Genomic DNA, 14,111 nt, shown 5'->3' on the forward strand with positions numbered 1-14,111 from the left:
CGTGTGATTATTGTAAATGTGGACAGTGCGTGGGAAGGACTGGAGGCTGGCGGGCCAGCGGGACTTGCCAAGCTGGAGACGTAGGTCAAGGTGGGGGTCCTGCCACACCCGAGGGCGGCGTGGTCCTGCGAGCTGGCTGCCTGCCCAGCTGCCTGTGAGCCCTGGCTCACTTCCACGCCTGCTGCATTGCCACTGCTTGCCACATGGGTGGCCCCTGGACCAGCTCTGGGTCTGCCGCTGCAGGCAGCCCCGGGAATCACTCTCGTCACCGCCGCCGCTGGATACGAAGTGGTTCATCATCAGGAACCCTCACATTAACTTTTATAGACTGGAAAGAGTTAGCGTTCATCCTCCAGCTTCACTGTGTTTATGTTATGCTAACATAGCTGTGTAGCTAGCGATCATGTAGCACATCATTATATACCAGCTAGCCCAACTTCAGTAACCCTGCAAACATCACTGCTGTTTAGTTTTCTCTCTTCATTTATGTTGGAAGTGAAACTAGCGAGCTAACTTCCTGCTAACTTCTAACTCCGTAAAAATTCATAAATTCTGTTTTCATGGATGCCTGGATGTTAAACTTCATTGTTACACCTGGTAAAGCAGCAACGCTGATCATTTTATTAAAGATGAAAGAATTTAAACAGTATTTAAGTCTCGGTAATGCTGCAGTGATCATTTGACTTTGGGACCTGAAGCTGAGTTTGAACCCGGAAACAGCTAATGAGATCAGACTTAAAGACCAGATTACAGGTACTGCACTGCAGTGATTTGTATTATAACTATTTAATGATGGCTGAGGGTCGAGGCCAACACTCTTTGAATAGAGGGGGTGGCTTAATGACACTGTATGCTTATGACACTGGGTGGCTTATGACATAAAACACTTATTTGTACGTTATAATGTTATAATTTTCTTACACTGTGTGTAATTTTTATAGACACTTTGTTCATTGTATCAATGTGTAATTATGTATCTTTGATAAATAAATTATTTAATCTTGTATTTGTGTACTTTCTGGTTATTGAATAAAAAATTAGTCACACATCCATGGCTGAAAGAAATGTTTGATGGAAAAAAGGAAACAAGTGTCTTGCTGCAGTAGTACTAGAAGTAGTACTAGTAGTCCTAGTATTGTGCAACAACGAGGCTTCAAGAGCGATCACTCTTCTGGCTTGCAAATGGTGAAATAATGTCACAGTCTTAGCTGCAAATCAGAAATCTTAGTAAATTAAAAAAATGAGTTTAAACTTTAGGTTTGGCATAGACACAGACTTTATTAATGCCACACTCAGGAAATTCACGTTACAGGAGCACAACGGTCAGTAAGAAAACGTGGATCAGAGATATATTAGAAAAATACAAAAAAATAGTGCACAAATTTGCAGCCAATAAACTCAGGGAATTTTATATCAGCATATCAGTATAAAGCTGTCTGTAATTCCTGGACAGTTCATGAAATAATTTTAAATTAAAGCTGCACTCCAGTTAACTTTAATAACTAATAACAGGTTTACAGTGGGGCAAAAAAGTATTTAGTCAGCCACCGATTGTGCAAGTTCCCCCACTTAAAATAATGACAGAGGTCAGTAATTTGCACCAGAGGTACACTTCAACTGTGAGAGACAGAATGTGAAAAAAAATCCATGAATTCACATGCTAGGATTTGTAAAGAATTTATTCGTAAATCGGGGTGGAAAATAAGTATTTGGTCACCTCAAACATGGAAAATCTCTGGCTCTCACAGACCTGTAACGTCTTCTGTAAGAAGCTTTTCTGTCCCCCACTCGTTACCTGTATGAATGGCACCTGTTTGAACTCATCATCTGTATAAAAGACACCTGTCCACAGCCTCAAACAGTCAGACTCCAAACTCCGCCATGGCCAAGACCAAGGAGCTTTCGAAGGACACCAGGAAAAGTATTGTAGACCTGCACCAGACTGGGAAGAGTGAATCTACAATAGGCAAGCAGCTTGGTGTGAAAAAATCAACTGTGGGAGCAATCATCAGAAAATGGAAGACATACAAGACCACTGATAATCTCCCTTGATCTGGGGCTCCACGCAAGATCTCATCCCGTGGGGTCAAAATGATCATGAGAACGGTGAGCAAAGATCCCAGAACCACACGGGGGGACCTGGTGAATGACCTGCAGAGAGCTGGGACCAAAGTAACAAAGGTCACCATCAGTAACACACTACAACGGCAGGGAATCAAATCCCGCAGTGCCAGACGTGTTCCGCTGCTGAAGCCAGTGCATGTCCAGGCCCATCTGAAGTTTGCCAGAGAGCACATGGATGATACAGCAGAGGATTGGGAGAATGTCATGTGGTCAGATGAAACCAAAGTAGAACTTTTTGGTATAAACTCAACTTGTCGTGTTTGGAGGAAGAAGAATACTGAGTTGCATCCCAAGAACACCATACCTACTGTGAAGCATGGGGGTGGAAACATCATGCTATGGGGCTGTTTTTCTGCCAAGGGGACAGGACGACTGATCCGTGTTAAGGACAGAATGAATGGGGCCATGTATCGTGAGATTTTGAGCCAAAACCTCCTTCCATCAGTGAGAACTTTGAAGATGAAACGAGGCTGGGTCTTCCAACATGACAATGATCCAAAACACACCGCCCGGGCAACAAAGGAGTGGCTCCGTAAGAAGCATTTGAAAGTCCTGGAGTGGCCTAGCCAGTCTCCAGACCTCAACCCCATAGAAAATCTGTGGCGGGAGTTGAAAGTCCGTGTTGCTCGGCGACAGCCCCAAAACATCACTGCTCTCGAGAAGATCTGCATGGAGGAATGGGCCAAAATACCAGCTACTGTGTGTGCAAACCTGGTAAAGACCTATAGTAAACGTTTGACCTCTGTTATTGCCAACAAAGGTTATGTTACAAAGTATTGAGTTGTATTTTTGTTATTGACCAAATACTTATTTTCCACCCTGATTTACGAATAAATTCTTTACAAATCCTACCATGTGAATTCATGGATTTTTTTTTCACATTCTGTCTCTCACAGTTGAAGTGTACCTCTGGTGCAAATTACTGACCTCTGTCATCATTTTAGGTGGGGGAACTTGCACAATCGGTGGCTGACTAAATACTTTTTTGCCCCACTGTATGTCTTAGATCTACGGACACAGCCAAAACATATTGCTTGTATAATGCTGTATTCTCTCCCAGCTTACCATTTTCTCACAATCAAAGATTAAGGATTGTGTTTTTATAGCACGTAGTAAACTATCCCCTTTTCTTCTAGGCCTTGTTGTGTGTATCTCACAAGTCAAATTATACATTAGTGATACCAAAAACATTTTGAATTTCATTTATAACCGAGATGCCAAGCTGATATCAGACATCTTATGCTCACCAGGAGCATATGTGTGATATGTGATTGGTAGCGGGCGAAGTTAGGCACGCCTATGAGGCAGAGTTGGTCTCGGGCACAAAGTTTCAAAAAAGAGGTAAGCATCACTCGGGAGCTGAGACGAGGCGAGTAAGACGGACAATTTAGGCTGTGCGCTGGATGTGAGAAGTTAGGAGTGCTGTGAGTTTGGAGGAAGACACAGGGTTTTTTCAGGAGAACACTGTTAACTTGCCTGAGGTTTGGGGGATAGACGGGAGATGCTGGGGGGTTTTCGGGATCGTGAGAGTTTGTGACTCGGACTTTGATTGTAAATTTCCTAGTTCGTATTAAACAAATGGAAATAAATAGTAATAAAGCTTTCCATCGGGGCATGCAGCCTGTATCTCCATTCTAAATATTACAAAAGCACAAGATTAACTAAGCACTAAGAACTATGGTTTAACACACACACACACACACACACACACACACACACACGACATTTTTGGCCATAAAAAAATAAACTTCTTTTGGCTTAAAAATTGCATTTTTTTAAAAATATTTTTAATAATCAAATAATTTTTTAATTATTGAATGAGTTATGAAATATGATCATTTTAATAATAGTTTTATTAATATGATAATTTCATGTTATTAAAATGTTATTAATAATTTTATTAATAACATATTTTTATGACTGCCATTTGTTTTATTACGTCCTTTATTACTCATAAATCATTTTATCGTGGGTCATAAATCACTCATTTGAAGGGGTATAACATCCCTCCTCATATGCACTTTAGCTAGTGTAACTTGAACTAAATATATTTTTAAGAGAATCTGTTAAACTCAGCTTCTGAAAGACACAAAGGCTCAGCTAAAAGGCCGTGTAAGTGAAGGAAAGTCCAACCTGTGTGGGAAAGAGCCCCCTTCTGCTCGAAACTGTCTGATTCGTCCCACTTGAAAATAGACTAACACTCTTTAATTAAAAAACAAACAAACAAAAACACAACGTGACTGGACTCGGCTGATTTGCAAATTTTTTTATCCCACCCAAAAAAAAGAATCAGTAGAGAAAACAGAAAATATTACATGCAAGTGGGCTTAGAGCATCTTTTGATTTGAAATGCACCAGGCCCAGTAACATTAATGTCATGGCCTTAATACTGTGAGGCAGACACCTTACAGTACTGCAGAGGATCCTCATGAATAGACGATTCCTATGAGCAAGCAGTCGGTGACCGTGGGGAGGATGAACTCTGTTTTAACAGGAAGCGAGCTTCAGATAAATTCAGGATGAAGTTAGTTTCCACTTGCAGGTGCACCAGTTAATGTCACAGCCAGACAACTTCTCACTGGATTCATATGTGCTTATTGTGCTGAACTGATCCGTGCTCTTAGAGAGTCTGGCAGGTCAAAGTAAATCCTGCTCGTGGCAAACTCTTCTCTGTAGGGCAGCAAGTCCTGCAGTGAGAACTCATCACTGTGGCCCGTCCACACAGTTAGAGTGTACCTGTCAATGTCAAGGAAAAAAAGGTATTAACATATGTCAGAATGGTTTTGGAAACTCCGCCCATTTGACTTTATTCTGATTTTTTCAACTTTATTGTAACAACAGATGAAAATCTAACTTTGTGGCATTGAAACATTAAAATGGTCCAATGAAATCACAACTATGAGACGAGTGTGGATCGAGTTAAACTGTGATGCACACATGCTTCTGTCCAGTGATGACACTTTCTCTCTCACTGCTTGGCAGACAGAGATCTTATCGAAGAAGCTAAAAGGACAGTTTATGATTATATGGTAACATAACGCTTCAGCTGTGTCCCACACCAATGTGTGAGAAGTAAAAAGGAGAAACTACTGTGACTGCTTGCAGCCTACTGACTACCTCTGATCCACAATGAGGCTAATTAGACGAATACAGTGTTTGCTGATTTTGATTTGCTCTCCTTTACTGATATCGAGCATATATATGGCTTCTTCAGACAACCAGGAGACAGCAAAGAAGCCACTGCATGTTTGTGGTGTTGTTCTGAGAAAAAGGTCCCATGTGGCCGACATTCACCTGTCTGACTGCTTCAGCAGCCATGTCAGCTGGGAGAAGGACTTGGCCAGCAGAGCTGCACGTACTGGGAATGTTACGGGATGTTTAAGGTCTCTACAGATCTTCTCCATCATATGAACCATATCCCAGCTGTAGCCTGAACAAAAGAGAAACAAAACATAAACGTGTTATGTGAGATGTGTCACTATGGTCTGCTGAGGACTCACTGACTCTCGTTCTAACCTCACTCAGGAAGTGCTCTCAGGTGAGACAGGCACATGGTCCCACAGTTCCCAGTATAACAGCCAGGCATTCTTGCCTTCTTCCCCATGAAAACTCACCATGAGCTCCTTAGTGGTTCTGGACCAACATTAGCCACCTGACTGCTGGCTGACTCGGCTGTCAAGGTAGTCCATGAACATGGGTTCTTCTAGTGTCAGGATGAACTCTTATGTTGCATGCATGTATTTTCCTGGTGAGAATTTTATTTTTACTCTGCCAAGATGGTGTCAAAGAGACGGATGTTGTCCAAGACATGGAGGATGCTGGACAACACCTCCCACCCACTCCGTGATGTGCTGAGCATGCTCAGTGAGAGACAGATTTACCCAAATGAGACAGAAAATAGTTCCTGCCTGTGGCTACGTCCATCTAATGTGCAGCAACAGCTGCACATCCTCTACAAAGGAGAGTGTAAGAGGGCATCTCAATTTCAGCTTTATCTACACTCTCTTCCATGTGAGATAATGGGATATTTATTTATTTATTAGAACTATTGTGTAATATACTGTAATTTTTTATTGGTACTGTAACTTGTTAGTTACTGTCCTTACTGTCTTGGAGCAACTGTGACTGCAAAGTTTCCTCTTGCATTGATAAAGTATTCTGAGTCTCCTCACTGTTCGGGTACCTAAAGGCACTGAGCTGCTGCACCACCTGCCCTTTGACCTCCAGGTGCTGAAACAGCGTGTGAGTTGTATTTGCTGACAACATGCTGCCAGGCTATTAGAGTCGGGTGCACCACCATGTTGTCTGCATATTTGAGAACTGTCATACTGTCCATATTACAGGTTATATTATACGTGTAGAGACTACATCTCCATCACCCCTCAGGTCTGTTGAGGACGCAAGATCCTCAGCTCTGGATACGCGGACCCATGCGAACCTAGAACTCCCCTAGGGTGGACACAAAGCTATATATAACAGAGTTGTTGATTTAAACAACTCTGTTATTTAAATCAATAATAACATGAAGAGGGTTTTGTGTTTCTCAGCCTAGAACAACTACAATCTCATTTTCTGGGTTTAAGAGAGGAGAGTTCAAAACCAGAGAGAGGAGGTGTCTTATTTAAGCAGTGTCGCGCTGACCTAGTAGGTGTGGCTGTTACTCCTCTCTTCCTCCTCCTGCCCACTACCTGCTCTGTGCTGCTGCTTGCACATGGCTGCTGATTAGACCTTGTGTGCAATCTACAACTAAGCGTGGCCTGGTGCGCGCCGCTCCGCCAGGTGAGCTGAATTAGAGCAATCAAGGGCTGGCGTGCCTAGTAGACCTTAAAATGCATGCAGCAGCCATTTGACCCGGGTGCGACATACTGAGAGGACAGCAAACAAAGCACAATCCACTTTCCACTGTGAGGAAGACTTTGAGCTAGACGGGCTATCGGTAAGCTCTTGGACTCATATTTGCTGCTTATATGTTGGGGAACTATGGAAGCTCAATTGTGGAAATGTATTTATGCTTTGGGAAATAGTTACTGCATTTAAGTTTAAAAAACTATATTGATATTAAAATGAATGTTTAAGTTTGAATAAATTGTTTATGTAGATAGTGTTTCCCACATTTATTTTATTAATACTAAAAATAGTTACCCCAAATCCTTGGTTAAATCTTAAAACTAGTGTAAATATGTTTGGTTTAATTTAAGGAAAATAATTCTTTGTAAAAGAAAATCCTTGGTTAAAGTCTTTATTAAAATATTTGCAAACTCTAAAATGTATACTTTAAAAATGTAATTGTTGGGGGTTCCGGTGAATATGGTAGGCTAGAAGACGTGCTTTCACTGTGCTCCCGCTCCCACCTGTACTTATCACAGTGTAATGCGCACTACTGTCTATATTTTTACCTAAACTAGTGACTGAGAGCTTTGGGAATACTCAGCAGTCCTAAATACGCTTTTTGGAAGTTAAATAATGTCGAAGCAGACGAAGATACAATCTCGAAAGACCACGGCCGTCGTGATGAACAATGCTAGCCAAACTGACATGCTAGTAGCAATGGGCGACCAGCCCTCGCCCCCGGTGGACACCGCAACTCTCGTCCGCGAGGTGACCGATAGCATCAGTGAGGTAATTGACCAAAAACTGTCTGCACTGTCGGGGACACTGGAGAAAATTTCGTCCTCGCTGGAAAACGTCTCCAAACGCGTCACGGAGGCAGAGCAGAGAATCTCAGATATGGAAGATGGGGTGACTGACCTCGCGGGGAGGCTGGCTGAAGCGGAGGGGAGGATTAAGGTTATGGCAAAAGGTTTGGACGACTTAGAGAACCGCAGCAGGCGCGACAATATTCGCATCATTAACCTGAAAGACGGTGCGGAGGGTGAGAGCCCTACTCAGTTTTTTGAGGCTTGGCTGCCTGCCACACTCGGGCTGGGACACAGCTCCGCGGGTAAAGCCCGCATTAAAATTGACCGCGCACACCGGGGCCTCGGCCCGCGGGGTGCTCACCCCAGGCCGGTGATCATCAAGCTCCACAACTCCGGAGATAAACAGCGGATTATGGCTGCAGTGAAAGCGGCCCCCGAACTCCACCACGACGGGCAGCGGATCTTCATACATCAGGATTTCTCCTACGCGATCCGTGAGAAACGACGGGGATTTAATGCTTCTTGCCGTGCCTTAATCGACAAGGGCATCCGCTTTAGGATGCGCTATCCAGCGACGCTTGTGCTGACTTACAATGGCAATGAGCACAAGTTTGAATCGCCTAAAGATGCACAAAGTTTCATCAATGCGCTGGATTAATAGATGCTTGCCCCGTACAAACTGTGGCACTGCCGGACTTAACTGGGACCGTGTCATTGGACGCCTGAGTCCGCAGCGTTTAACGCAGTTTGAGGAGGCAGAGACGGTTTAACGGGGAAAATAGCCTAATTGTTTACTCAGTCTCTAATTTTGATTCACAACTGACAGTAACCCGATTCCATTCAGATTTGGGGAGCGGGGGCGGGGTTTTGCTTTGTTTTTTTTTTTTTTGTTTTTTTTCTCTTTTTCTTGTCTTCTCTCTCCTTCTCTCCCGTGGAGTGAAACTTCTTTTGGCTGCACTGGGCTTGTGACACCACCCAGTGGGTGGCATTTTCATTTTTATTGTTTCTTGTTTGTCTGTTTTTAGTCCGTGATATCTTTACGTTTATCTTAACTCTGTTATTGTATGCAATTTGTTGTGTGGGTGAAGGTTCCTTTGCCATCTTTTTGTGATGGTTTTGTTCATGTCAGCACGGCCGGTTCAGGCCATGGGTTAAGTCTTTCACATGTCTTTTATTATGATGGCTCTTTCTGTTTGCCTTGGGTTGACGATTCTTGTCCAATGACAGATTACTTTTGCAATGAGTAACACTAAAATTATTACTCTTAATGTCAAGGGAATTAACCACGTCATTAAGAGGCGCAAGATAATTTCCTTACTCAAAAAAGATAGAGTGCAGATTGCATTACTGCAAGAGACTCACCTCACAGATTCCGAACACCTAAAACTCAAACGTGATTGGGTGGGACAAATTTATTATTCCTCCTTTAACTCTAAAAGTAGAGGCGTCGCAATATTGGTCCATAAAAATCTACCATTCACGCTACATACTATTGTAAGGGGGACGGACGATTTATTTTGATTACTGGGCTTCTATATGGGGAATTAATTCTATTGGGAAGTGTTTATGCACCGAATACTTTTGATAGATCGTTCTATTCAAATTTTCTGGCAAAAGCCTCCCCTGTGTGTCCGAACCACGTAATAATTGGTGGGGATTTTAACTGTGGCTTGAATCCTGAAACTGATTATAATCCACCAAAATCTCAACCATCTTCAAAAATGGCAAAGGCTACAACGGACCTCTGTTCAGATCTTGGTCTCTTTGATGCTTGGAGAGTTTGTAATCCACATGTGAAGGACTTCACATTTTTCTCACGCCCCCATTTTTCCTTTTCCAGAATTGACTACATGTTTGTTTCTGGATCTGTCCTTGACAGAACCCGGGGCTGTTTGATCCACACATGTGCGCTTTCGGACCACTCATCAGTTTCAATGGAGCTATCACCACCTTATTATGACCCTTCGTCTAGACATTGGCGGCTAAACCCAGCTCTCCTTAGTGACCCTAAATTTGTAAAGTATTTAGAAGATCAGTGGGAACTCTATCTTTCTACAAATGACTTACCGGGGGTTAGTGCTTCTACTCTATGGGAGGCGGGTAAGGCATTTCTCAGGGGCTCCGTTATCTCTTTTACCTCGGCAAAAAAGAAGAGCAACTTAGCCAAACAATTAGTGCTTGAACGCGATATCACTGACTTGGAGAGGGAGTTTAAGAAATCCTCGTCCATTTCTGTGCTTCGGAAGTTGGATGCAGCTAGATCGGCCCTGGACCAACTGTTAACTCAGAAAGCGGAAACTGCAATATTCTATGCGAAGCATAGATTATTTGAATCAGGCAACAAACCTGGATGCTTGCTCGCCCGACTTGCCCAAGGGAAACGGGGCTCTTATGCAATACCCTCTCTAAAAGATAAGGCAGGTGTCTTACAGTTTGAGGCTAAACTTATCAGCAAAATAATGAAAGAGTTCTATCAAGACTTATATTCCCCTGAGTGTCAAAATACTGTAGACGCCAGGAAACTGTTTCTTGACACTGTTAACCTCCCTATACTGTCAGAGGAAAGTCGATTGGATCTATGCAGCCCTATCAGGGTGCAGGAGGTCTTGGATGCAATTAAATCCTTACAGAGTGGGAAGGCTCCGGGCCCTGATGGGTTTGGGCCAGAGTTTTATAAAAAAATGGCCAAACATGTGGCGGGTCCTTTGTTGGGAATGTATACAGAATCTCTTGAGAGGGGCGTGCTTCCACCCACCCTAAACCTTGCCCATATATCCCTGATCTTAAAGAAGGATAAACCCGCGGATCTGTGTACATCCTACAGACCTATAAGTCTACTTAGTGTGGATTGTAAGATTCTGTCCAAAATTTTATCCAGACGTTTGGAGGAGGTTCTGCCGGTTCTGATAAAGCCTGACCAGACGGGATTCGTCAAGGATAGATACTCCCGCTCCAATGTCCACCGACTCATAAATGTTGCGCAGTTCTCTCAGAACACCAATTATAGGGCTCTTGCGATCTCTTTGGATGCTGAGAAAGCATTTGATCGGGTGGAGTGGGAGTATCTATTTGATGTTTTGGACAGGTTTGGTTTGGGATCTGAATTTGTCAAGTGGGTCAAACTGCTGTATGGGGCCCCAGCTGCAAGGGTCTTGGTTAATGGCTCGGTCTCGGATGTCTTCCCACTGGGTAGGGGAACGCGGCAAGGATGCCCCCTCTCTCCCCTGTTGTTTGCACTTGCTTTGGAGCCACTGGCAGAGGCTATAAGAACTGATCCTGAGATCTGTGGGGTGACCTTGTCGAATACTGAATACAGGATTTCCCTTTATGCAGATGATGTGTTGCTCTTTCTCACTAAGCCAGAAACTTCTATTCCTGCACTGACACATATCATCAACCAATTTGGCCTCTTCTCAGGGTATAAGATAAATTATGATAAATCTGAAGCTTTGCCACTGGGTGACGGGGGGAGGTGGGACGCTCCTCCTAATTTCCCTTTCAGGTGGTCGACCACAGGTTTCACATATTTAGGTATCAGGGTGTCCGCAGACACAGCGGAGTTGTACAAGTTGAACTTCAAGCCGATTGTGGCCTCAATCAAGAATGACCTCAATAGGTGGTTTGACCTCCCCCTGTCTTGGACGGGTAGAATAAGTTTAATCAAGATGAATGTGCTACCCAGAATATTATACCCCATTCAAATGTTGCCTCTCAGGATCAACAGAAAAACATTCATAGAGATTGAGGGATGTCTTTCTAAATTCATATAGCGTGAGAAGAAATCTAGACTAAAGATACAGATTTTACAACTGCCCACGGATGAGGGGGGTCAGGCACTGCCTAACTTTTTATATTACTACTGGGCTTGCCATGCACAAATAATCTCAGGGTGGTTACATTCCTTCCTTCACCGGGGCGAACCATCGGTAGATGCCTGGTGCTGTGACCCTCTCTCACCTCTTAGTCTCTTATCCACTGACCTGGCGGACCTCCCTCTTGGTGTCAGAACTAATTCCGTCTTGATGCCCACTTTAAAGGTTTGGCGTAATATTACTGCCCACGTCGGAAGAAGAGGTTTCTCTAGTGCACTGCAGCCTCTAACTAGGAATAAAGCTTTCCCCCCGGGTATTGGCATTAATATATTTGATGATTGGTATTCTAAAGGTATAAGATTTATTTGTGATCTGTTCGAAAGGGGTAGTTTTATGGCCTTTAATCAAGTTCAAGTTAAGTATAATTTACCACAGAAACACTTCTTTGGATTCCTGCAAGTAAGGCATTATGTGAACTCCCTTAAATTTCCAGCCAATCAACCAGTTTTGAACCCTGTTGAAAGCTTTCTTCTCAAAGTTAACGAGGAAATGACTACAAAAAAGAAATTTATTTCTCTTTGTTATGGGAAATTGTTGTCTTTGAACTTTATAACCACTGATAAGGCCAGGGTTCGGTGGGAAACCGACCTCGAAGCTCAGGTTGGTGCGGAAGCATGGTCCAAAACTTTCAGATCTGCCATGAAATTGTTTCCCTGTAACAGACTAAAGGAAAGCCAGTACAGAATCTTACATAGACTACAGCGTACGCCGGAGTTCCTAAATAAAATTCACCCTCAGATTTCTGCTCTTTGTGTGAAGTGCAATACGGCTGTAGGGACCTATTACCACTGCATATGGCAATGTCCTTTAATTACTAGATTTTGGAAGAATATTGCTATAGAGCTTTGCTCTATTTTCCACCGAACGATCCCACTGAACCCTATGCTGTTCGTTCTGGGTCTATCTATAGAAGGGCTCTCTCTGTCTTCTGTACAGATGCTTTTGTTAAGTAAACTTTTACATTTGGCGAGGCGATGTGTACTGTTTCAATGGATTCAGAGACGGCCCCCTACTGTTACACAGTGGTACAGAGAACTGCTCAGGGTGCTGCCGATGGAGCGCCTCAGTGCCATCATAAAGGGCAATTGTAATGCATTCTGTAGCATATGGCAGCCTCTGCTTGATCACCTACCTCATGACCTTACTGTGCTATTACATAAAGGGGACTCGCAGTTTGTTTTTAAACACACTGATTAATGTCTGTGTTTTCCCCCCCCCTTTTTTTTTTTTTTTTTTTTTAATTGTTTCCCTTGACTTCGAATGTGAAACGCTTCACATATTTTGTCCCAGGCGTGTGTACTGGTAACTCATATACCTGCATTTGCTTTGGGTTTTTTTTTTTTTTTTTTTTTTTTTTTTTTGTGCTTGGCTGTGCTGACTTGTTGCTGTTCGTGTTGTTCTGACAAAATCAATAAATCATCGTTTCAAAAAAAAAAAAAAAAAATGTAATTGTTTATAAAAAGTGTAAAATGCAAGGTAGACACTTTGTGTATTTAAGAACCACAGTTTATTTCATCTTCGTTGTGTGAAATTACTCAGCTCTGTGATTAAAAACCAATGAATGTAAAACTAACTTAAACTGGGTTAAATGATGATTTAGACAAAAGTATTTAGCTTTAGCTATGTTAAATGGCTTTACTAAAGTGTATATATTTTTGTTATTTCATTTGTATTCTGTATAATGCATTTAATTTATCTGAATGAACACTAGCATCCCCAGGCTTCTACCTTTCTACCTATAAAACCCGAGAGCAGTCAAATGGTGGAAGTGGAAGCTAAATTGGCTAGTCATTCATATGTATATTAGGTCGTTACCTAGGAATTCTGGAGGGAGGGGAGTGGGGGTGAGTGATTGAGGGGGTGGGGGAGCTGCTAAAAGCTGTGAACTTCCTTTTGTGTTTCATCTTGATGCATTCTCAATCATCCAGGGAAATAAGTCACCAACTTGGAGTGTTTCAGTTTGCCATCTTAGGGAGAAATCAACACACATGGGTGTATGTCCTTTGTTGCTGAGATTTATTGATAAAAACAGTACAAAAAACCAACCATTTGTACACATATTTACAAATGGCCTGCTGAGTGGTGCATGGAGCATGTTCATTGGTTCATGGACCTCCCTGAACTAATGGCATTTATTGCAATTGTCATCTTGCGGGGGGTTAACAGGGTTCCATCTCTAAATGACTGCTGGTCAGCAAACCTGGGAAACCCACAGATAATTGGAACTATGGCACGAAACCGCTTCCAAAACATCATGCAACACCTACGCTTTGATGACAAGTCCACCCGCAGTGATCGAGCAAAGACTGATAAGTTCGCTGCAATTTCCAGTGTGTGGGGATCATTTGTCACCAACTGCATCACGTGCTACAACCCTGGTCTACATATCACCGTTGATGAACAGCTTTTCCCATCAAAGACTCGGTGCTGTTTCCTGCAGTATATTGCAAGTAAACCGGACAAGTTTGGGATCAAG

At 42.8% G+C, this 14,111-nt stretch overlaps 1 protein-coding gene across 1 annotated transcript in view; it reads right to left on the reverse strand.

The window, feature by feature from the left end:
• Positions 1-1,258: 1,258 nt before the first annotated feature.
• Positions 1,259-14,111, reverse strand: part of fam151b (family with sequence similarity 151 member B) — a 38,751-nt gene continuing 25,898 nt past the window's right edge. The window contains exons 5-6 of the mRNA XM_024799116.2: positions 5,419-5,554; positions 1,259-4,860 (exon numbers count right to left, since the gene is read on the reverse strand). Coding sequence (XP_024654884.1) covers positions 4,719-4,860; positions 5,419-5,554 — 278 coding nt within the window. The 3' untranslated portion in view covers positions 1,259-4,718. The remainder of the gene's footprint in view (positions 4,861-5,418; positions 5,555-14,111) is intronic.

Source organism: Maylandia zebra, linkage group LG12 (genome assembly GCF_041146795.1).
Source record: "Maylandia zebra isolate NMK-2024a linkage group LG12, Mzebra_GT3a, whole genome shotgun sequence".
Taxonomy (NCBI): Eukaryota; Metazoa; Chordata; class Actinopteri; order Cichliformes; family Cichlidae; genus Maylandia; species Maylandia zebra.